Source organism: Trichomycterus rosablanca, chromosome 12 (assembly GCF_030014385.1).
Source record: "Trichomycterus rosablanca isolate fTriRos1 chromosome 12, fTriRos1.hap1, whole genome shotgun sequence".
In the NCBI taxonomy this organism is placed as follows: Eukaryota; Metazoa; Chordata; class Actinopteri; order Siluriformes; family Trichomycteridae; genus Trichomycterus; species Trichomycterus rosablanca.
Window position 1 is genome coordinate 33,409,698 of NC_085999.1, and position 22,974 is coordinate 33,432,671.

The following is a 22,974-nucleotide window of genomic DNA, read 5'->3' on the forward strand; positions in this document are numbered from 1 at the left end:
ATAAAACATTAGAGCCATAAAAAATCATGCTACTTTGACTTTCATACTTAAGTACATTTGAAGGTAAATACTTTAAGTATTTTAAGGTAAGTACTTTACTAGAGTATTTTACTTTTACTATTACTTTTACTGGAGTAATATTTCACCTTGGATATCTCTACTTTAAATCAACTACATGGTTTGTGTACCTTGTCCACCACTTACATTAGACAAAATGAACTTGTGCATATTCATAATGAATTCATTAATGTATTACATGTAGGAATGAATTATTAATTACTCATGAAATAAGAGATCAATTATTGCTATTTCATGTACCTGCACTATAATGTTAAAGGTACAGTAGTGTGTTTATGAATCTGTTCATTCAGTGCAGGTAAACCTTATGAATCCAGCCACATGACTTAGTGTTCAGCCAAAATGATTATTGTTATTATGAATTCTCAGGAAAGTGAAGGGAGATTAGTTTATGCAAAAAAACAAAACAAAAAACTCTTTAATCTCTGTAATGTATATTGTCTCTACTACTTAATGATATCACATTATGTAATGTATGATAATGTAATGCACTGTGTGCTAACAAGAACGACCTATTAACAACTCATTATAAACATCAATCTTCCACTTCATATACCAAATTGACATTAAAGCAGATGCAGTAAATGTAAAGGCAGTTGAAGATACCCAGAAATTGTACAAATGTTTATTATTTAGCGTTTAATATGTCATTCACTGCTGCCGGTCCCATTTGAGAACATGACAGCGCCGGGTTTGTTTGGAACTATTGGAGGGTTACATGAACCACGTGACCGAGATCAAGGAGTGTCGGAAATAATACACTATTAAAGAATATAATTACGGTCGACTTTATGGTTAATTATTTAGCAGTACAGGCTTATTTTTATGGTAATATTTTAATGTTTTAATATAAAGTTATACAGCAATGGTGTAAAACAGTGTACAGTATAATGTTATATTACTTGTGGTATAGCCCTCTAATTTTTAATGATTAGGATTTACTTCAGCTGGTGACTTATTTATAATCCATATAATTTCCTTCGGGATCAATAAAGTATCTATCTATCTATCTATCTATCTATCTATCTATCTATCTATCCATCCATCCATCCATCCATCCATCCATCCATCCATCCATCCATCCATCCATCCATCCATCCATCCATCCATCCATCCATCCATCCATCCATCCATCCATCCATCCATCCATCCATCCATCCATCCATCCATCCATCCACAGGCAAGAAAAAAGTATAAGAAGCTTTGTACAGATCTTTAAAAAGTAAATGATAGTTTTTTGGAAATGTACCTTGGCAACATTTTTTTATAATTAAATTCACATTGATCTCACTTACTTCTCACTTTCTAAACCACTTATCTAAATCTTATCGTCATGGGGGGGGGGGGGCTCTAAATGGGTGCAAAACACAAACAGAAACACCCTGGACAGGGCACCAGATCATCGCAGGGCAAACATACACACACATTCACACCTTAACACACACACACACACACACAGAGTTTACAGATCCATCTATTCGTCCATCCATTTGTTTAACTTATTTATCCAGTAATTCATCTATTTATTCATTCATTCATTTATAAATACTTTCATATATTTATCTATCTATCCATCCTTCCATCCATACATCCATCCACCCATCCAGTGAATGTATTTATTTATCCATCCATTTATATATTCACTTATTTTGAGCTACTGTTTCATCTTGCTCAGTGTCCTGGTGGATCCAGTGCCTGTTCCATGAACAATAGACGTTATACAGTAACACACTCCTAACAGATAGTAAATCTAAGCAGTTAAAAAAATCGAAATGATCAGACTTTAGCAACATTTTTGGTTGATTCAATGAGCTTTTCTTTTAATTGGTCCATACAAACTATTTGTTTTAGTGAAATGAAAACATAATTGTTAGTGTTTGTGTAGCACTGTGTAGCTAAAATATAAAAAAATAACTTAATAAAAGTGTCTACATATTTTTTTTATCCATGTAGTGTTTTAATGTCTGCAGGAGCCTCAAGCTGATGCTGGGGGGGGGGGGGGCAAAAGCTCTAAATGGGTGCAAAACACAAACAGAAACACCCTGGACAGGGCACCAGATCATCGCAGGGCAAACATACACACACATTCACACCTTAACACACACACACAAACACACACACACACACACACATCTAAAGACAATTTTAGTATCTTCAATTAACCTGACTGGGTTGTGTGGGTTTCCTCCAGGAGCTCCGGCTTCCTCCCACAGTCCAAAGACATGAAGTCAGATGAATTGGGGATACTACAGTTTTTCTCAGTCGATTTGGTACATTTCTCACATCATGATTTACATTGGCATCACAACAAGTGCATTTCTCAAAACAGTTAGTGCAAACAGCAAAACTCAATGAAATACCTGCAAAAGCACGTACCTCGCTCACAATTCTTTGTTTTTGCCTCAAAAGCAAATATTTATGTCAATCAACTTGTCAGTGCCATCAGAATGTCTAGTCTGTGTGTCATTGCCTATGAACAAGACAGTCAAAATACTTACTCATGTTGTCAGTGCAACAGTGTACACTGTAAGTATATTCTGATGGAAACATAGCTAAGCTTTTGATTACAAGAACGCTGCACATTCTGTGGCATATCAATTGAAACAGTATGTGTTACACACAAAATACAAACTTACACAGAACACAAAGTTACACATGACTGTATGTGGGAGACTGACAGCAAGAAATTGGACTGGAATCAAATTTATACAGTAATATTCTTTTACTGTATTGTTCGCACTGCAATTTGTTGACAAAAAAATCAGATAGAAATTCAGGAAAGACAGACAACTGTTTGGCAGCACTCTATAACACAGAGGAAAAACTACAAAATTAGAAACTTACTCTAAACATTTAAAACAACCTGAGACAACAACTTAAGGAATTATAGTGCTTTCTTTTCTATACATCCTGACGCTCCTCTCTGTTGGGCCACATGTTTTCATCCACGTCACACTGGATATCTTCCCTTGCAATGCAGCGTGGAAAGAATCTCCTGGAGTGCCTAATCCAGCCTCTGCAGGCATCTTCTGTGATATCCTCACAAGCCGCATCCATGGCAGTCAGCAGGTTCATCTGGGTGTGCGGCTGGTGATCGTACACCTTCCATCTCCAGGCTGAGAAGAACTCCTCAATTGGGTTCAGGAATGGGGAGTAGGGTGGGAGGAATTCCATCAGCATTCTATAATGAATGGCAAACCATTGCCTGATGGTGTTAGAGTGGCATGGACTCTCCTACCTCTTCCTCTGTTTTGTCCCCTCATTGGCTGTTCACCCTGTACACGGCCTTGTCTTTTCATTGTGAGACTTTGTGACATTGCAATGTTTTGTGTCTATATATGTTTGTCAATTGAAGGTTCATGAGATGTACCTCTGACCTATGGTTGAGAGCTGTTTGACCATTGGTTGATCTAAACCTTCACAAATTCCCCTTCTTAACTGCAAGCCAAGATTCACCTGAGAACAATTTAATCAATTTATAATAAATTACCAAAATTTACCAAAAAAGTTTCATAGAAATGTACAAATTATGCCTGAGAGATTATGACAACATGTTCAGCACTTTTGCATGTAATGACCTAGGCAATGACCCAAAGCCTAAATGTTTTGGAGGGTAAGACAATTCAACAGACAATCAGTAGAACACATTTTGATAAACATGACATAAGCAATTGATAATGCAAAAAACAGCAGACAATTGTACATGACCATTTGCATGAATGTACAAAAGCATTTGCAAAATGTGAAACACAATGAGAAAAGCTATTATGATCTGCACAAGTGACAAGGAGATGTGGAGATTGAATGAACAGTTTTGAGAATTTCAATTCTGATTTGAGAAATGAACCAAATCGACTGAGAAAAACTGTAAAAAGTCCCCCTATGTATGAGGTTGTGTGAATGTGTGTATTTGTGTGTGCCCTGTGATGAACTGGTGATCTTTTGCCCAGTGAATCAGACCCACCTCGACCCTGTATAGGATAAAACGGTACTACAGCAGACGATGGTAAATGGATGGATGAATGGACGGACAAATGAATGATTGGATGCATTAATGAATGGATGAAAAGATGGATAAATGAATGGATGAATAAATAAAATGATGACTAAATGAAAGCATGAATAAATACATGGATAATTGGATGAAAGGATAAAAAGATGAATAGATAAATGAATAGGTGGATGAATGAATTGATGCATGGGTAAATATAGTTTATTGTCCAATCAGCAGTTAAAACACTTTCAGCACTCATCACTCATACAGCACCTTGTATAACCAAGATAGAATAAATAACTGAATAAATAAGGTGCTTTATGAATGAATGAAGGTTTTTTATGCCATTTGTTTTTCCTATTTTGAACAGAGGTACATCATTGACTGCAGGAAGTCTGATCTCCTAAAAATAATCAGAACATCTGAATTATGAAGGTAATTTGTCTGATCAAATTGCTCTGTTAGTGCAGAATATATGAAAACAGACAAGGCTGAGGCGTCTATATTAATACTGTTTACTGTTCCTTATTCTTTTATTCTGGCTCACACTTTAATATAACTTATTTACACTAACAAAACAAGAAAAGAGTGCAGTGGCTAGCATGAGTGCAACACAGCTCTAGGGAACCTAGGTTAAATCTTTTTTGTGGAGGCAGGTATGTGCTGCCCCAAACTACCCAATGGTGTAAAATGAGTGAATGTGTAATGCCCTGTGTTGGAGTGGCACTCTGTCCAAGGTGTCCCTAAAATCTAAATTAGAAAATTTTTTATTCACATTTTTTAATTTTCATGTGTCACCACTCCTTTGTCACGGTCAGGGTTGCAGTAAGTCCATTTTTCTTAGAATCACTGGGCGCAATGCAGTAACTTCAGCCATCAACCCCTTAGACACAACCAGTCATGTCTGTATGTAGATGCCTGACCAGCTGGTAGCTTCGCTGAGGATTCAAACCCTGGATCCCAAAGGTAGTGGGCAAGCAGAATTTATAGCAGAACCACCCAAGCCTCTGTTCTGTTTGTATAATTACTAAATGTGGAAATTATTCTGAGACATAATTAAAAAAAAAACATATTTTGTTTAGATATTAAAGTGAATGACAAATAAAGTGATGGCAAATGTTTTAATGATTCTTACCCTGTGAGAATTTACACTAGTCTATCCACCTGCATGTTTTTGGGAGGTAGGATGAAACCTCAAAAAAGTCCTCAAAGAAAACCCAAATGGACATATGCAAAACATTCACACACAGTGGAGGATTAAACCCAGGATGCTAGACACCATGTTGAGAGGAGATGTTGAAGTGAAATGAGAGCTTGTGCCAATAATGACGTCCATTAAATGATATGACTTGTTGGTTTTATTACCCACTTTGTGTCCATGTGTGTATGAAAAGCATCTCATACGTTTCCAACCTGCTATGGTTTGTACGACACACATGGTGCAGATGTTCTTTACTGCAATTGTAAAGCAAGAACATTTCACTCAGCAGACAGATGGAGAAGGTGGCAGTGGAGTTCAGGATGAGCTCATATATATCAGATTTTATGTAGGGTGGAGAGTGAGGAACGTTCGGGAAATGAGGTTGTATTCATTTGTAAAGGTGTGAGGAACAATGTGGGGGAACCCAGTGGTGTCATTGTGCTAATGAGATGCAGATGTGGAGTGTCCATCAGGAAGTGATGATGATGATGTAGAAAATTACTGTCAGTGGGAGTCAGACTCCCCTTGCTGTGTGTGTGTGTGTGTGTGTGTTTGGGGGGGGTGAGATGAGTTCAATCCTGTATGATGCCATGTGAAGGGAGTATATGACTAAGTGAGTAAGTAAGTGAGTGAAGGAATGAGTGATTAAGTGAAAATTAGGAATAAATAAATATTTTCTAATTGAAATTTTAACAAATACTGCAATGGTGCTATGCTGCGGTTGGTTATTAATTGTTCCTCGTTAAAAAAAATCTTATTAAAATAGGACAAAAAGGTTGAGCAGTATGAACTTGATGGGTGATCTCATAGCAGTTACATAGTAACTCATAGATTCACAAGACTGAAATCCAGCAGAAAATGTGTGATGTGTTTTAATGAGCTGAACTTTACCATGGCAGCCTTAATAAAGAGAACACTGAACGTCAGAGACACACTTAAGGTCAAATGTGTATTTTTTCCAGTTAGGTTACATTTACTATAGAGTCTTGACATGTGTGTTGAACTGATGGTTTGTGGCTGAAGATTTTTTTTCTTTCCATCACTAGATATAGCCGACAACCACCAAATCAAACAACTTATACAGCCTACTATTTTTTTTACATTTCCACTTGTAAAATATTCCAAATTTACACTTGTACAGTCCTGAGATTTTAAAGATACTGGCAATGATTCTATAATGGAATAATTAAAACAAACACAAAAAATGATTTTGTACTTACAGCAACTGGTTCTTTGCTATTTGGTTCTATGTATATTGATCAACTGATCAACAATCTTTTGGTACAGTTTCTGGTTCTATCTGGTTCTATGTACATTGATCAACTGATCAACAATCTTTTGGTACAGTTTCTGGTTCTATCTCAAAAATTTTTTTATTAAATTTTTTTTTTTTTGGTACGGACCTGGCTTCAACATATTCCTGATAGTTTTGAGAACAGGACATTATTTTAAAGCCCCCTTGACTGTGAAGAGTAAAATATGTTTTTATCAGCTTATCAGTACATCTAAACACCCTGTCAAATGTTCTCTTAGCATAAGAATACAGTTAAGCTTTACTTTTTGACTGGCAAAGAGACCACTGTTCTATGTATTTTCATAGAATTGGTTGTAGTCATTCATCCATTCATCCTGTTTACAGATCCATCTATTCGTCCATCCATTTGTTTAACTTATTTATCCAGTAATTCATCTATTTATTCATTCATTCATTCATTTATAAATACTTTCATATATTTATCTATCCATCCTTCCATCCATCCATCCATCCATCCATCCATCCAGTGAATGTATTTATTTATCCATCCATTTATATATTCACTTATTTTGAGCTACTGTTTCATCTTGCTCAGTGTCCTGGTGGATCCAGTGCCTGTTCCATGAACAATAGACGTTATACAGTAACACACTCCTAACAGATAGTAAATCTAAGCAGTTAAAAAAATCGAAATGATCAGACTTTAGCAACATTTTTGGTTGATTCAATGAGCTTTTCTTTTAATTGGTCCATACAAACTATTTGTTTTAGTGAAATGAAAACATAATTGTTAGTATTTGTGTAGCACTGTGTAGCTAAAATATACAAAAATAACTTAATAAAAGTGTCTACATATTTTTTTTATCCATGTAGTGTTTTAATGTCTGCAGGAGCCTCAAGCTGATGCTGATGTGACGTGGTTGTAATAGTGTGTGTGTGTGGGGGGGGGTCTTTACTCAGTATAAATGAAGCTGAGTGAGTGTGGGTGGTGCAGACACTCAGTGTGAGGATCGATTCTTATTTCTCAGTTTATTTACATTATTTTTTGGAAATGTATAAAAAGGTTTGTTTTCGAGATTTCTCTCTCTTCTGTTTCATCTTCTGCTCCATCTTCTGCTTTTATTCACATGCTGGTAAGTCAACTTTTATTCATTCATTCATTCATTCATTCATTCATTCATTCACTCATTTATTCACCTGTTCTACTATGGAGCTGTAATGGGTTTATTTGCAATATTTAAAGTTTTTAAGTGGTTTATACTGAGAGACTCACAGTATAAAATGGAATTTTACATTCTTTGTCACTGAACCATAATCCCAACATTTAAACAGATTGAAATATCACTCAAATAATTTAAACTCAAAGGCATATATGATCAAGTTTAGGTTTTTCAGCCACACCCTTTGTAAAAAGACCTGATTGTAAGCCTCACCTGGCATGTTCTTTCTTGTCCAAGTAAATTGTCCTCTCATCTCCTAAAATGTACCAGTGGGTGGATTAGCTGCTCTAAATTGCCCCTGCAATGTGTAATTACTTGCAATGAATTATCTTTTTGTCAGGGCTGTATCCCTGCCTTGTGTTAAGTGTTTTTAGGTGACACTGGACTCATCATGACCCTGACCAAGATGAATGAATGAATAAATGTCTTGTCTTGAAGCTGCTTTTTAAGAAGGTTATAAAAAAGTATTTTTTACACTGCACTGCGGCACAGAAGATAGAGTAGGGGCCACAGAGTACCAGGGTCCTGGAAACCCAGCTTGAGACCTCACCTCTGGTCACTAAAACTGCATTTTTTGTTTTGTGCTCAGTGTTTGGCATAGCGGATCTGGTCTGCATACCTGACTTGGTACAGTTTTTAACACAGGATGCCTCAAACTATTCTTAGTAAATACAGATTTCATATTTAGAAAAGGAAAAATCAAACTTCAAACTTGTATTGTTTTATTGTTGAATAATTCTGCTTATTTAAAAATAATTCTCTGTAATATTCTCTGTTGTTAGAAAGCTTCCCCATCACAGATTGCAAAGAAGATGAATATTACAGACAGGTAAAAAATATTTCATTATCTGTAACACTATCTTTTAAAAGCTCATTATAATAATGAATCACCACAGAGACCTAAATTTATATCTCAGCTTTGTGATTGACTGGCCAGGTATCCACACACAAGCACAATTGACCTGTGTCTGTATTATTACCGCAACACAATAGCGACCTCTGCTGTCTGGGTGAGGTGTCCGCACTAGGAAGGGATGATCTGGAGAGCTTAGCATGTCTCTCTGAACGCAATGTAGCTCTTTTAAACTGATGGCAAGTAAAACAAATGCAGCCAGCAACTACATGTATTTTTCGGCATGGTGGGCAGTGATGGGAGCGCAGTTCTAACTGGATGGAGTCAGAGACGATTAGATTGGGAGCAATTGGGGGAAAAATTAATATTTAATAATAATAACCCACACACACTATATGACAAAAAGTATTTGGACACCACTGCTAATAACTGAGTTTAGCCATTTCAACATCATTTGTCCCTGTAGTCAAAGTTTTTTTTCTTCTATTTTATGCATTTTCTCACAATTATCTTCCTAATATAGTCGTATTCAATTACTTGATCGTATTTTGCCTCTTCTGCTGCAGACCTTCCTGTCATGCACCCCCTTCAACACGTGTGCAGTACGGACCGCCTCTTTTCACCTGCACATGGCAGGTTCATATGGGGGTCCGTATTGTGCGTGTAGATTTTTGCCATCAATCAAACATTAGAGGCCGCAATTGCAGCAGTTATGAGGAAACCCTGTTTAGCCATTGTCCCACACCTAACAGATACACAGCCAATCGTGTGTCTGTGTATGTGCCTGGCCAACTGATAGCAGAGCTGAGATTCGAACTCGAAAGCTCAAGATCTCAGAGCTGGTGAGCTAGCTTGTTTTATCACTGCACCACCCATTCACCCCTGCAGTCATAAAGTTCACAATAATCAGAAGGTAATGAGGTGCCTACCTTCCCAATCATGTGGATCATGTGTTTTTTCTGCCAGGTCATTATGAAACACACCTTTTGTCAGAACACCTCACATCTGCCATGACCTTTACAATTTAAACTACCATTAAAGAATTAAATGAGAGGCAAAGCCATCAGATAAAATGCTAATTTCCTGAACATGACGTCATCAGAAGAGCCAGACATGGTGGTTACAGACATGGTGATAATGGAGCACTTAATACAACAGCATTTTTACTAATTATCTGCTTTTATCAACCTTTATCCTTCTTCTTTTCATTCTCATCATAACTCACACATCAGAACCATTGCTGTAATGAGAGTGGTCTACCAGTCAAATAGTACACCATATGGACAAAAGAGTTGGGACACCCCTTCTAATTATTAAATTAATGAGTTTCAGAAACAACATTTGCTTACAGTTTAGAAAGGCCCTTTCCTGTTCTAGCATAACTGTGCCTCCACGCACAAAACAATGTTTATAAAGACATGAAGAAAAGCTTGGTTTAAAGAAACTCCAGTGGCCTGCACAGAGCCCTGACCCCAGCCTCACTGAACAGCTTTGAAATGAACTGGAACATCATTTCAGGCTTTCCTGATTATCATCAGTGCCCAGCCATACAAATGCTCTTTTGACTCTCATGATTAAATGGGCACAAATTGTCACACACATACACAAATCTTGTGAGAAGCCTTTTTTAAAATCACATAGAGGCCACCTGATTTTATATAGTACCATTTGATTTTTTTAAATGAAATGTCTAACAAGCTCATGGTCAGGTGTCCAAATAATTTTGGCCATATATTGTATCTTCACAGTGGTGATCCTATCCTACAAAGCTTCGTCTGTTAATTTTTTAATGGTTAAAATACACACTAAAACCCATAAACACACATTCATTTGTTGTTTACAATCATGGGCAATTTAGAGTAGTCAATCCAACTTCTGCATGATCTTGGAAAGTGAAGGAGAATCAGAGTACATTCAGCATGATAACATTTAGGATCTTTTATTTCTCTGCAGGGTTCAGGTGTGCAGAGTTTACTGTGTGGTCTCTTGTGGCAAGACCAGAACAAGGTAAACTCTAATATTCAACATGTCTGTGTCTTTATTCTTAGTGTGAATGTCGTACATTAGGCTGTTGCTGGGTCACCACAAGCTTTCAGAACAGCTTTAGTGCTCATCCACATCAATTCTAAAGTCTAACATCTGTTTAATTGAATGTTCAGTTGTGAAACTACACTGAACTGATGGAACACCACTCTTCCAAAAGTGTATCCCTCCTTCAATCATTTTTCATAAATGTCCAGATTTGATCTGCTAACTGCATATTATGCCATGCAAATAGGCCATTGTCATCTAGGAAGAGACCACTTTTAGAAGTGAGCAAAATGCCCCACATTCCCAACAGTATAACAGAGCCACCATGCTCACAAATGAATGTAAACCTACCCCCTAATTGTGCTTTTGCAGTTATTACAACCTGTCATTTTCGTTGAAAGCTTTTCAGGCTTTTTGTATGTTGGAGTGTGTCTTTGGAAAGACCTGACTCACAGTCGATGTTCCAGTTCATTTCAAAGAATGAGGTCAGGACTGTGTGCAGAGCTCCTCCGCATGGAACTTGTCAAACCAAGTCTTTATTGACTTTTCTTAGAGCACAGTGGCACACACAACACTCTGGACATGGTGCCAATCCATCACAGGGCTTTGCCCACCCCATCCAGACATAGCCAATTATGTCTGTGTAGACACTCGCCTAACTGATAGCACTGCTAAGATAATAAGTAATAAATCCAAGTGCTACGCCACAAAGTTGGAAGTACATAATGTATTCAACAATAATGTATTGTACAAATGATTCAACACATCTGTTAGCAATAGTAAGGAGGGGTGACTGCATAATTTTGACTATCAGGTGAAGATGTACAAATGGAAATATATGAATGTAATGTCTGAAAGTAAAACCTATATATTAAAAACATTAACACTGTATTTTTGTGTTCATGTTTTTAGGAGCAGATCCAGAATGTCTTCAAACGGGTTAGTTACTTTTAATCAACACTGCATCAAAGAACAAAAAATCAAACAATATTTACAGCAACTTAATATTATTCAGGAAAAAGTTTATAAACACTTTGATAAAAACCTGGGTTTCTGTATTATTTACTCATGCAATATGTCTGTGATCCCTAGATGTGGACATTCTGAGAGCACGTTCACAAAATGTTAGAAAAGGTGAAAATGAATAAATGGATGAAGTTTGGGGCTGCTTGCTGTATCACAGTCTGGACAGCCAGCGTCTCTATAACGTTATTTTCAATGCAAACTCATGCAAACTCACAAGAAGTTCCAGAATAATCCAGATAAAAACACTCCTTACCACTGTGCAAGTCTAATCAGTGGCTTAAAGAAACATTGTTAACAGTGATAGATTCACCAATATAAAAATACAAAGGTTCGGTTCTCTCAGTGTGTGTGGTAAATGACTATGAATGAATGAAGACATGGAAAGTACTACAGCTTGAGGGTTAATTTAGTCAGAATGTATTTATCTATTATATTGGAAGTCATTCCAAGGGGTTCACAAACTTTTTTCTCAATCTCTATATGAAGTCGACTATAGCATCAATGACTTCGGTTTTCTTTCAGTTCTTGTTTCATTACTCTAAGGCGCAGAATTCTGTGGGCACTGTGGAGAGAGAGGTAGGAAATTAATGTTATTTCACTTTAAAATCTGTTCAGTTGAATGTTCGGTTGAACTAACTGGTGTTGTTTTTGTTTAGTCTCACTCCGTTCACCCTCTGATGCGCCTCTCACCCAAATTTACTCTGCGCAGGAAGAAACAGCAGACCTTCTCTGTGAGCATCATCTTATTTCCTCAGTGTTTTTGCTCAGTCTGACCAAATATTCTGTTTTTAACCTCAACTCCAGAAATGTTGAGACAGGTTATGAAATGCATAAAATAAATACTGAAAGAAAGCTGGACGTGTGCGAGTATCTACTGGCTGTTAGTCCAGTAGCAAATGTTTAGCAGAACCTGGGGCATGGTGGTGCAACAGCTAGTGTGGGTGCCATACAGCACCAGGAGCAGGGTATGATCACACCATGGACTGGGTGCCAAGGCATCTCAGGGTGACTCACATATCCACTCACACAGACACACCTGGGTGGGAAAGAAGCATCAATCTAGAAGAAACCTATGCAGACACAGGGAGAAGCAAACCTCCATAAAGACAGCCACTGAAAGCCAAAATGTTGCTGTGTGGCACCCAGTCTACCAGCTGAGCCCCTGTGTATCTGCATCAAAATGATTTAGGCCTGAACTGAGACTTGGAGTGATGTTTGATGTCACTGATTATTTTTGTGGTCAGTTTGTACAATATTGAACACATAGTTTCTTCTGAAAGAAATCAGTAAAGATGCAAATAATTTCTCTTCAGAATTTGTTGGAATCAGAATTTGAACAGCTGTTCAAGTGACTTTATTTTTCTTGTAGAGAAGCTGAAGACTTGCAGTTGCTCAAACAGATTTCTTCGAGGTAGGTGCTGCTAACCTTCCTAACCTCGAGCCTACACTGTGTTCTGAATGGTGCCCTCACAGATCTTGGAACTCAACCATACATGAAATTAACATTGTGTGGCTGAAAGCATTTGTTGTCACATTAGCTTAACATTTAGCACTAATGAAGTCAAAATCAAACTAAAAAAGTGTAAAAGTGCAGTTTGAGTAAAATATGTTTATTGTTCATGTTTGTTTTTTTCAGATGTTATCTGTCCTTTGATAGACTGCTCAGTGGGATTGTATCACCAAACTGAATGTAAATCTTTATTTATTGTAAATAAATTAGATTTTGTGGTTGATGTGCACTTGATTTTCTTTGGCTTTCTCCCTTGCATTTACATACACACACCATATATACAGTAGGAAAGTATTTGTCCCCTTTTTAATAGAATGACTTGTAACATAGCATCATATCAATGGTATAATGACAGTGCTATACAGCTCCAGAAACTCAGGTTCAATCACCGTCGTTCGTTAGTATGTGAATAATTAGACATAATTTTATGTAGCTTTTTACCAGGTACTCTTGAGCAGGATAAATTCCTAAGCTACCATCACCCACATCAGAGTGACCTATCGACCCTCATTCTGAGTTTTACAACAAAAGCATCTCACCTTTTAGTACAAATTTATTCCTTTCCTAATAAGTTTGAAAAGATCTGAATAACTCAGAAGTGGGGCAAATGGTATGAATGTTGCAAAAATACAATAACATGATGCATTTAAAAAGAGAAAATTACTATACAATAAGAATCAGTTGTAAAACAAAGGTTGAACCTTAACGATCTTAAAAAGTCAAACCAGTCTACTTTGTAATGACATTTTTCTTATTAAACAATGACGCTGCTCCTTTATTTTCCAGTAGTGAGGTGGTGATTTCTTTCACTGTCCATTATATTTACTTGTTACAGTCCAAATAATCACAAACCGACAAAATACATCACAGAGTTTCATGTTCAACTTTCATGTTAAACCCAATATAAATGAAACAGGTTCATGTGGTTTTATGTATCAAATCAGGTTTTTATCAGTTACAATCATACAGTCAAATATAAATTTAATAGGGATATTTAGAGCTTGCATCCACCTACAGTTCTGATGAAAAGTGAAAAGTTCCAGACCTTCTGCCATTCGGACTGCTTTTGGATGTGCTTCTGATGAAGCATATCGCAGCCTTTATAAACAATGTTGGAACGCTGAACAGATGATTTGACACTTCAACAATTTAGACCTGAAAAAATGAGTCCTGGGGGACTGAAAGTGGAAAGTCCAAAGTTTGACTGTGAAATCAGTCGTCGTCAGATTCATCGCTGTCCCTGCGGTTGGTCGTTGAGCAGCGAATGGATGAAATCAGCTGATCCTGGATCTGCTTCCTTGGGTTTTCCTCTAACTCTGTCTTTATGGCTCCAGCTTCGGCCAAACGCCACTCCAACTCTGAGAGAAAAACAAAACAAACACAATTACAGATAAAGTCAAATGTTACATAAACTTGTACTGCTCTGGAGTTCTTGAGGAAAAATTTAGGGGGCTAAATGTCTGTTTAAAAACCGACAGTCAACTCATAAAGGGACTCAATTTTATTGTGTCTCAATCATTAAGTCAAATAACAGTTGCAGGTATCACTGAAATGTTCTTTGGGAGTGTATATTTTTTTTATCTGAACCTGGTGCATCACAAAGAGAGTAGAAACCATTACTGTTGGTCCCTAAGTAGTGCATTGAAACAGAGTTTATATTGTGCAACCCCATACAACACACAGACACATATATACACGTACCATCACACTTAAGGTTCATTCCACCAAAGACGAGCGGGCCGATGAACTGCGCCTTCATTTCTCCTCCGTGATAAACGAAAATGGTGGGTAGATTTCTGTCAGGGTAATTAGCAATGCATGTGGTGGAGATGGCTTTTAGGAACTTGGTATCAGGAAATTTCTGTGCCAGTGTGGACAGATGCTGGTTGATCAATGTGCACAGGGGAATGCTGCCAAAACAAAGATTCATCATTATTATTGTTATGGAAGGAAACAAAGGCACTGCAGTGATAAACTATAACACAACATTTACATGAACCTCCATCCATTTAACAGCCATCTACACGTCAGAAATGATTTTAGTCCCCTTGTTACCTTAGAGAAAACTTACATACAAAAATCTATTCAGACTAATGTGGAATAGAAGTACACCATGAGAAAGGTACAGGTCTGAATGCTTGACCCATAGTCAGTGTATGTCTAGTGGCTCTGAGTTGATCTTGCTGACATTGAGTTATTTTGACTGACTGCAACATAGATTTTAAATCTGATGATAGAAATCTCTCTCTTTCTTTCTCTAGTGTAGTGTTGTTTTTGTCACCCTTGTGTAAATATGTGCAGGGTGAAAGCAATAAGCAGAATCACCAAACTAACCCTTGTTTGTAGAGGTGCAGGACCACCCAGATGCTTTCTCCAGCCTTGTTCACTTCCTGCACGTAATCCTGACCTGAAATCTCCTTTACCTCCCCAAACACGTTCTTTATCTGCTTTGCTTTCCACTCAGCAAGCCTCTTCTGCCTGAGATAAACAGAAACACCAACAAAAAAATTTTATTCAGATTCACAGACTAAAGGTGCAGGTCTAGGACAACGCTGTTGTGAAAGATTTATGTGAAACTTTCACCTGTACATCTCGATGGCAATTTCATCCTCCTCACTAAACTCATCCTCATTCTCGTCCAGCTCCTCCAGAGTCATGTTCTCATAAGTCTTCACTACAGAAAAAAACCCCCAGAATAAACAAGAGCAGATGCAGGCTGCAGTGCATAATACAATTTGCCGATTCACAACAAATACTGCCACTGTCCCAACTCTTTTGGAACGTTACAGGCATCATATTAAGAACACGTGTAAATTCTCTGAAGATGTTCTGAGAGCTCATGGAGGTCAGGAAATCATTGGAACTTGAGAAAAAAGTTTAAATTCTAATTTTAGAAAATTCTTACCGATGGACTGCTGCTGAATGATCTGCTCCTCTTCCTCATCCTCTTTTGGTGTTTCTTTAGGAGGAAGGATACCCTTCTTCCTCAGAATATCATTCCACTCTGTGTCTGCGTTTGGGTCCTATAGGAAAATCGTTAAGATTTTTTGTAGAATATAACAGGATGGAATTAAATCATTTAAACATTTAGTATTATTTCACTTCTACATTTTTATGAAATGTTTTGACACCACTAGTCTAATTTCAAGTTTTGATTATTCAGTATATATTGGTCTTTTTAAATGAAATAAGGCTCTTAACAACAATTTGCAGGAGTTTTTATCCAAAGCAATGTACAGTTCTAACCAATAACAGTGCAAGCAACTAAGGGGTTAAGGGCCTTGCTCAGTGGCCCAACAGTGGCAACCTGGTGGTGGGGAGGTTTAAACCATCTAAAAACCTTCTAATCTAAGCTACCAGTTTCAAACTTTCTTTCTTTACGACCTAATTTTGTGTTCTGTGTGCTTAAACTTAGCACAGTAAAAAAAATTATGTGACAATGAGGAAGGGGAGCCCTGAAGGTCAGGGCTGCGGTGAGTCCCAAATATTTACAGCACTTAAAACAGAACAACTGGCCAAGATCAAAGTAGAACCAATCAGGACATGATGTGACGGTGTCCATACAGTAAATCCTTCAGGATTTAAAGTGGTTCTTTGCTGTATGTTTTGCTGTTAGGAATAACAGTGTTCCGTACAATTGATCATCTTCGGTACAGAGCTTGTTCTGTGAAAGCAACCGCTTATAAAAAAAATTCTGAAAACACATGAAAGTATTATATTCTATATTTTGATTTTGTAAATTTTACCGACATAATATGTATCGATATTAAACAGCTTCTATTGCTTTGAAAAGCATCTGGGCTGCATCTGAGTTCAATGGATCGTTCTAAACTCGTTTCAATGGTTGTTTTAAGTGTCATGGGAAACGAATAGACGACAAAAGCAAGTCCAAAATAATTAAAGGTAAAATTTGAGCTAAATTAATGTTTAAATTAAATGAAAATAAGAAAAAAGAAACAAACCTGCATGTTTATTTGAAGAAGCGACTCAGGGCAGCTGTTAGCTGACACGAAATCTCAGTCCGACTGGAAACAGAGTCTTCTCTCTAAAACAAACACAATTCTTCTTACCCAATAACTGTATTAATAGAAGCAGAGGTATACACTGCAGTTATAATGTGTAAAAATGAAAAAATATATATTTAAAATATTGAGGAGTTTTAAAAGCACTAATGCACACTTTAAAGCCCGCTAAGGTACACGAGAGGGTAATAGTGGAGCACCAATGTCCGTCTTGACCATATAAGGAAATGGAGGAGCAGGCGCGGTGCAGCTCGTGCTGTCAGTCACACACAGAGACAAATAAGGACAAGGCGGCGCGCGGCCTGCTCGTGACGTCATCGCCGTGTCAGCCTGTGTGGCAGTGATTTAACAAGATGTCGGGAAAGTTACTGAGAGCATTTGCTTTTTTTTTTACATTTGCTGAATCAATACAGAATTCATAAGTCTCACGAGATTTTGGTATCCACAATGTGCTCCACTGGATTTAGACCTGATGACTGGGGAGCCCACTGAAGTAATTTAAATCATTGGCATGTTGATGAAGCTTGAGATGTGGGCCTTTTGCCTTTGTGATATGGTGCCTCATCATCATGCTGGAAGTTACCATTACACTTGTGACAATGATTCTATTTTATATAACCATTTTAATATGAATTCAGAATCAGTTACCATATTTATATAGACACATAGAAGTCAGCAGCGGATACAGCGTGAAGTTTAGACACCATCAAAGTATGGCTTTCCTTTAATTATTGGGCACAGTAACACACTGAATATCAATAAAATGTGGTCTAATTGTTCTCCAAATCACAAATATAGACAACTACACTAACAACACACAGACAGTTGTACTGTTTTATGTCTTTTACTGACCACATTAACATCCACAGAGCAGGGAGAAGCAATGACTTTTGCAAGAGCTTTTCCCCCCCCCCCAAAAAAAAGTGTTTCAGTTACAGATGAGATTGGAACTGTACTTATTTCAGTAGCACTGCTTTATTTTAACAATACAGTGTTTTTTTTTTCCATCAACTGCTATATCCTGGTTAGGGATGCGATCAGTCCAGCTCCACTGGGGAAACACAAAGCAGGAACACACTGAACAGGGCACTAATCCATCACAGTGCTTCCCCTTCAGACATCATCAATCATGTCAGGTGAAGACACCTGGCCAACCGATAGCTCCACTAAGATCTGGGTTCAGACCAGCATGGGCTAGCCTAATAAACCACAGAGCCAGTGTGGTCTTATACTGTATAAATATAATTAGTCACAATACAATGAGGTTTTTTTAAATATAAAAGTAATAATATGATAGTTGGTCAACTGTGAAATATTTATCCAGTTTAACATCATGCTAACTGCTACCTCAGCCTATAACTGTTTTATTTTGACCTTGTGAAGTGGTATGTTCATGTTTTTATATAGGTCGAAAGTCGTAGCAGTTTGCAGGTGCTTTTCCACAATTCACTCTGAAGCTCAGCATCATAAGAAGCTAAAGATGATTTCACTGGGTTTCCTTCATGTATATAGCAGCCGCTCACACTTTCCAGGTCTGGAGATGTTGCTGCGTACACAGCTATTTCTGCTGCCTTGGCTGGACTCTATAGAAAAATTCAAAATATGATTTAAATATCATTATCAAAAGTAATCTTAGCTCAATTAATTTAACAGTTTGTTGTTTTGTAACACTGTTTCCACTTCTTATTTCATTTACCAGAGCTTTTACAGTAATTCTAAAATCCCCATTTTTTGGAACAGGAATTCCAAACACCGTTACCATACACAGGGTTCCTTCTAATCTAACAGAACAATTCAAATCAGGTCAAAGGAAAGTTGGAAAGTTACACCTAATTAAGGAGAACAACAGATCTGAAGGCACTAAACATCCCTCATAACTTAATTTAATCATAAAAAAGTAGAAAAAAATATAAAACCACAGAACAACTGCCAAGGTCAGCCTGTCCCTTTAAACCTAGTCAACTAACAGGGCAATGGTGCTAGTTCATACACGTGACCTTACCCTGAAGAGCAGACAGGCTATGAGTTTCTGTGCGAGTTTTGCTGGAAAGCTCAGGTTGCGGTACAGGTCGGTGTTTACTATGCCTGGGTCAACAGCATTAGCTGTGACAGCACAGCTTCCCTGCTCGAGCTCCTTATGAAGATGATAGGTGAACAGAAGCTGGGCAAGTTTACTACGAGCATAGGAAGCATGTGGACTGTAGTTCTGCCTTTAAAATGAAGAAGAGAAAAAAACATCACTTATACAGAGAGTGCTTTTATTATTATACTAATGCGTTGCATATTGTTTCCATAGCAACAGTTAATTCACAGTCACTTGTTTGCTAAAGGTGCCACTTCATTTAATGTAGACCAACAATTAACATTTAAAATTTTGACTGTGTAACTGTCAGATGTGAAGGTCTTGAATTCTGGTTGAGGCTCGAGTTGGAATTCTATAGTCAAAAAAACTATAATAAACCAATTTTTTACATATTCTTTTTTACATACTTTTTAATAGATGTGTACATACGTGTAAACACTTTGTAATTTTCTATTTTTATATTCTTGAAAGCTGCTGTAACACTACAAATTTCCTCCTGTGGGATAATAAAAGGCTATCTTATCTTATCTTAAATAGTGGAAAACCTTGTTGTGATTCACACTGAGTGAACGCTGGTATAGCAGCAAAGAGGCACCAACTCCATAATAATGCTCATGGTTTTGGATGTAATGTTCAGGTGTGTATGTATTTAACACTTACAGGCTTTGAAAGTCATGCAGGTTGCTGTCAGACACATAGTGTGCAGATGATGAAATGTTGACCACTCTAGAACATTCCTCCTCTCTTCCAGAATGCACCAGTATGTCCAAAAGGAGTCGGGTCAGCAGAAAGTGACCCAGGTAGTTAATGGCAAAGTGACGTTCGTAACCTTCTTCTGTTTTCCCTTCTGAAACTAGCATAACGGCCGCTGAGACAGAAAGCTGCCAGTGTTAGTTTGATACAGATGTGAAAATGTTTTCAATTGCTAGTAATGTTTTATTACTGACTAATTTTTAATTATGGTTGACTCATGTAAACCTGGTTTAATGCACTTTAATTGTGGACTCTAGAGGAGTGAAAGCACATTCTTTGGAATATTAAGTATATTAACAACTGTGCCCATTTAGGCCAAAGAGCATTTGTGAGTTCGGACACTGATGGAACGAGAAGGTCTGGCTTGTAGTCCATGTTGCAAATCACTCTGAAGATGTCCAGGTTACTGCACTGTTCTGTAGCTATTTCCATCTATGAGTCTATTGGAGCTATCTATCTATGAGTTTGAAGGTTTGTTGCTGTTGGTCCATATTGTACTATCGTAATGTCCATTATTGTGAAGTGTTTTGATGAAATTGGGCCAAGCAAGGCTTAAACAAGTCTAAGAAAACAATACTTTAATAGCAGGGTACATAGCGATTTCTTGATAAGGAATATAAACCAGCAAACACTAATGTACAATTTGATTACATTACAAAACGTTCATAATTTAGTGAGCTGAAGAAGGTTAAGTAAGTACACACCATTGTTAATAAGTGTGTGGAGTGGGAGCCTTCGTTCCCTAAATCGCTGGACGAACTCTTGTACAGAGCTCAGGGAGGAAAGATCCAGATGCTCAAACTCCACTGAAAAGCAAATCCACACACATGTACACATATATTGTTATATACAATAATGCCATTCATAAAACATCCGTAAATAACAATAAGTCTATAGTTGCTTCAAACTGGATAAAAGAGTGTCACATGAAAACTCAGGTGAATTACTCTGGGTAAAAGTGCCTGCTACATAAAGAAAAAAATGAAAAGCCCACCTTGAGCTCCTCTTTTCTCCACGCAGAGCCTCTTCACAGCAGCAAGTCCTATTTTTTTATTATGAGAGGCTAAAATGAAACAGAAAACCCTAAATAAATCAGTAGTTTGTTCTTGGTTGACCCGTACTACTACTACCTGCAGCTTAAATGCTGGACCAGCTGGTGTGTGTGTTTTACCTATGATAACATGCATTCCAAGATCGAGAAGTTGCTTTACAATCTCAAATCCAATACCACGTGTTCCTCCTGTTACAATGGCAACCTTTCCATGCTGCTTAGGCAAAGCTGAAAGAGGCAACATTGAAAAGAAGAAGAGTATGTAATTATTAATTGATTACCATTTTATGCATGTCCGAACTGTTATAACGACTAAAGCGAAGTGCTGGTGGTGTTACAACAAGTGTCCCACTAACAGCTGATTATAGCATTACAAAAAACTTGTGACTGAAGTTTGTTTACAGTGGAACCTCACTATTCATAACTTATATTTAGTCTCTTTATTAGGAAGACATACCCTGCTAATGCTGGTTGTACTGTAGGTGTACAGTTACGAGACACAATGTGTGTTCATCTTTCTCTAAACCAGTTATCAGTTGACATATGGGAGGCATTTAAAAATCCCAATAACACTGATGTACCTGCTACACTCATAAAAGAACAACACACTCTACCATGTTATTAACATGTTAGTGGCATTGCAGTGCTGAGAATGGTCAAGCACCCAAACTGTTCAGTGGGGGTCCCTTTCAATTGATTATAGTATAGATTAATTGAGGAGCAGTTTGAGGACTCTGGAGTCTCTACAGAAGTGCACTAGTCAGAGCTTAAAAACAATTTGGTATTGTGCCTGTTTCATACTGAGTCAGTGGACGTTTGAACGTTTGTTATTTAGCGTATCATTGTCTACGCAAGAGCACTAAGGAGGGTACTGAAGCACATACTTTTCCTACCTATCTAGTGTTGTACATGAATAACATTGAGTCATTTAGGACACCGCCCAGTGCCTTTCATTCAGAACATAGTAGAAATCAGCTAGCGGCTTCATGAGTGCTATAAAAAGCAGTCGGAGCGAAGTGAATCTCTAACCTGGAAGAACAAAAGCTCTGTGAATCATCTGATAAACCAGAAGCTTAGCGCCGATAACGTAAAGCTTTAGAACCGCTATTATTCTTCTAACAACCGCCATTATACTTTCACCTCCCAAACCGCCGACCAATCAGAAACGTTTGTGTTCGCAACTAACAGTAATGCTAAACCGAAGCGTTCTGATTCTGAAGCACCGAAGCTTTTCTCATGAGCTTCATTACTCGAAGCTTCATGACACAGTTAGTGGCACCTGGTGGACAAGCTTTTAAAACTTTGTGCACTGATAAAAGGCAACTGATAAAACTAAATCGTTTGCTGTGCATGTCTTCATAATGTCATTGTTGTGTTGAGTACAAATATCCAGGATTGAGCTGAATGATTAGAAAAAACAGTGATGGTTGAATAATGGAATGCATTCTGTCATGCATGAAACAGCAGTTTATTCGGAATACATTTAGAACACATTCTCTCGCTGGTTCCAACCTGCTCGCTGTTTGTTTTGGCTACTTTTGAATCAGTCCCTGAAGTAATCACGTTGTTGGGTGCTGAAATGAAGCTTCGGAGTTGAGTGGTCAAGTGACCAATGCAGAATGAATGAAGTATCGGTACAGTGATTCGAATCAACTGGTGTCGTTTTCGTGACACATGCATCGAAGCTTCAGGTTTAAGGGATCAGTGTTTAGTGCACTTAACTACGGTGGCCGAGAAGTGCAAAACAAATTTACATTTCAGAAAACAAAATTACAAAAAAACAAAAACAAATTTACAAGTGCTTGGGTACCCAGTGTTTGTAAATTTGTTTTGGCATATGTAAAAGTGTTTCAGCACTTGTAAATTTGTTTTCGGCATATGTAATTTTGTTTTCTAA

At 37.5% G+C, this 22,974-nt stretch overlaps 3 protein-coding genes across 5 annotated transcripts; 1 reads left to right on the forward strand and 2 right to left on the reverse strand.

Annotated features, from left to right (window-relative positions):
- The first annotated feature begins 8,394 nt into the window (after nucleotides 1–8,394).
- On the forward strand, nucleotides 8,395–13,348 carry nms (neuromedin S). The gene is made up of 8 exons (XM_063005693.1): nucleotides 8,395–8,413; nucleotides 8,531–8,577; nucleotides 10,555–10,608; nucleotides 11,545–11,571; nucleotides 12,181–12,234; nucleotides 12,315–12,389; nucleotides 13,028–13,069; nucleotides 13,295–13,348. Exons 1-7 carry the CDS (start codon nucleotides 8,395–8,397, stop codon nucleotides 13,034–13,036), a joined length of 285 nt encoding a protein of 94 aa, XP_062861763.1. The 3' UTR covers nucleotides 13,037–13,069; nucleotides 13,295–13,348.
- Nucleotides 13,349–13,455: 107 nt separating this feature from the next.
- On the reverse strand, nucleotides 13,456–17,227 carry pdcl3 (phosducin-like 3). Its single transcript, XM_063005576.1, has 6 exons — nucleotides 17,131–17,227; nucleotides 16,074–16,191; nucleotides 15,752–15,842; nucleotides 15,503–15,646; nucleotides 14,870–15,078; nucleotides 13,456–14,526 (listed from the first exon to the last, which is right to left on the reverse strand). The coding sequence occupies exons 1-6, from the start codon at nucleotides 17,134–17,136 to the stop codon at nucleotides 14,381–14,383; spliced, it is 714 nt and encodes a 237-aa protein (XP_062861646.1). The 5' UTR covers nucleotides 17,137–17,227; the 3' UTR covers nucleotides 13,456–14,380.
- Nucleotides 17,228–18,146: 919 nt separating this feature from the next.
- Nucleotides 18,147–22,774, reverse strand: LOC134324273 (dehydrogenase/reductase SDR family member on chromosome X-like). Of its 3 annotated transcripts, none has more exons than XM_063006003.1 (7): nucleotides 22,590–22,774; nucleotides 21,198–21,305; nucleotides 21,021–21,089; nucleotides 20,731–20,832; nucleotides 19,934–20,141; nucleotides 19,193–19,400; nucleotides 18,147–18,773 (listed from the first exon to the last, which is right to left on the reverse strand). In XM_063006003.1, exons 2-7 carry the CDS (start codon nucleotides 21,211–21,213, stop codon nucleotides 18,582–18,584), a joined length of 795 nt encoding a protein of 264 aa, XP_062862073.1. In that variant the 5' UTR covers nucleotides 21,214–21,305; nucleotides 22,590–22,774; the 3' UTR covers nucleotides 18,147–18,581. The 3 variants fall into 3 exon arrangements, with proteins under 3 accessions (XP_062862073.1, XP_062862071.1, XP_062862072.1); XM_063006001.1 differs by lacking the exon at nucleotides 22,590–22,774 and adding an exon at nucleotides 22,107–22,224; XM_063006002.1 differs by lacking the exon at nucleotides 22,590–22,774 and adding an exon at nucleotides 21,971–22,182.
- Between the last annotated feature and the right edge of the window lie 200 nt (nucleotides 22,775–22,974).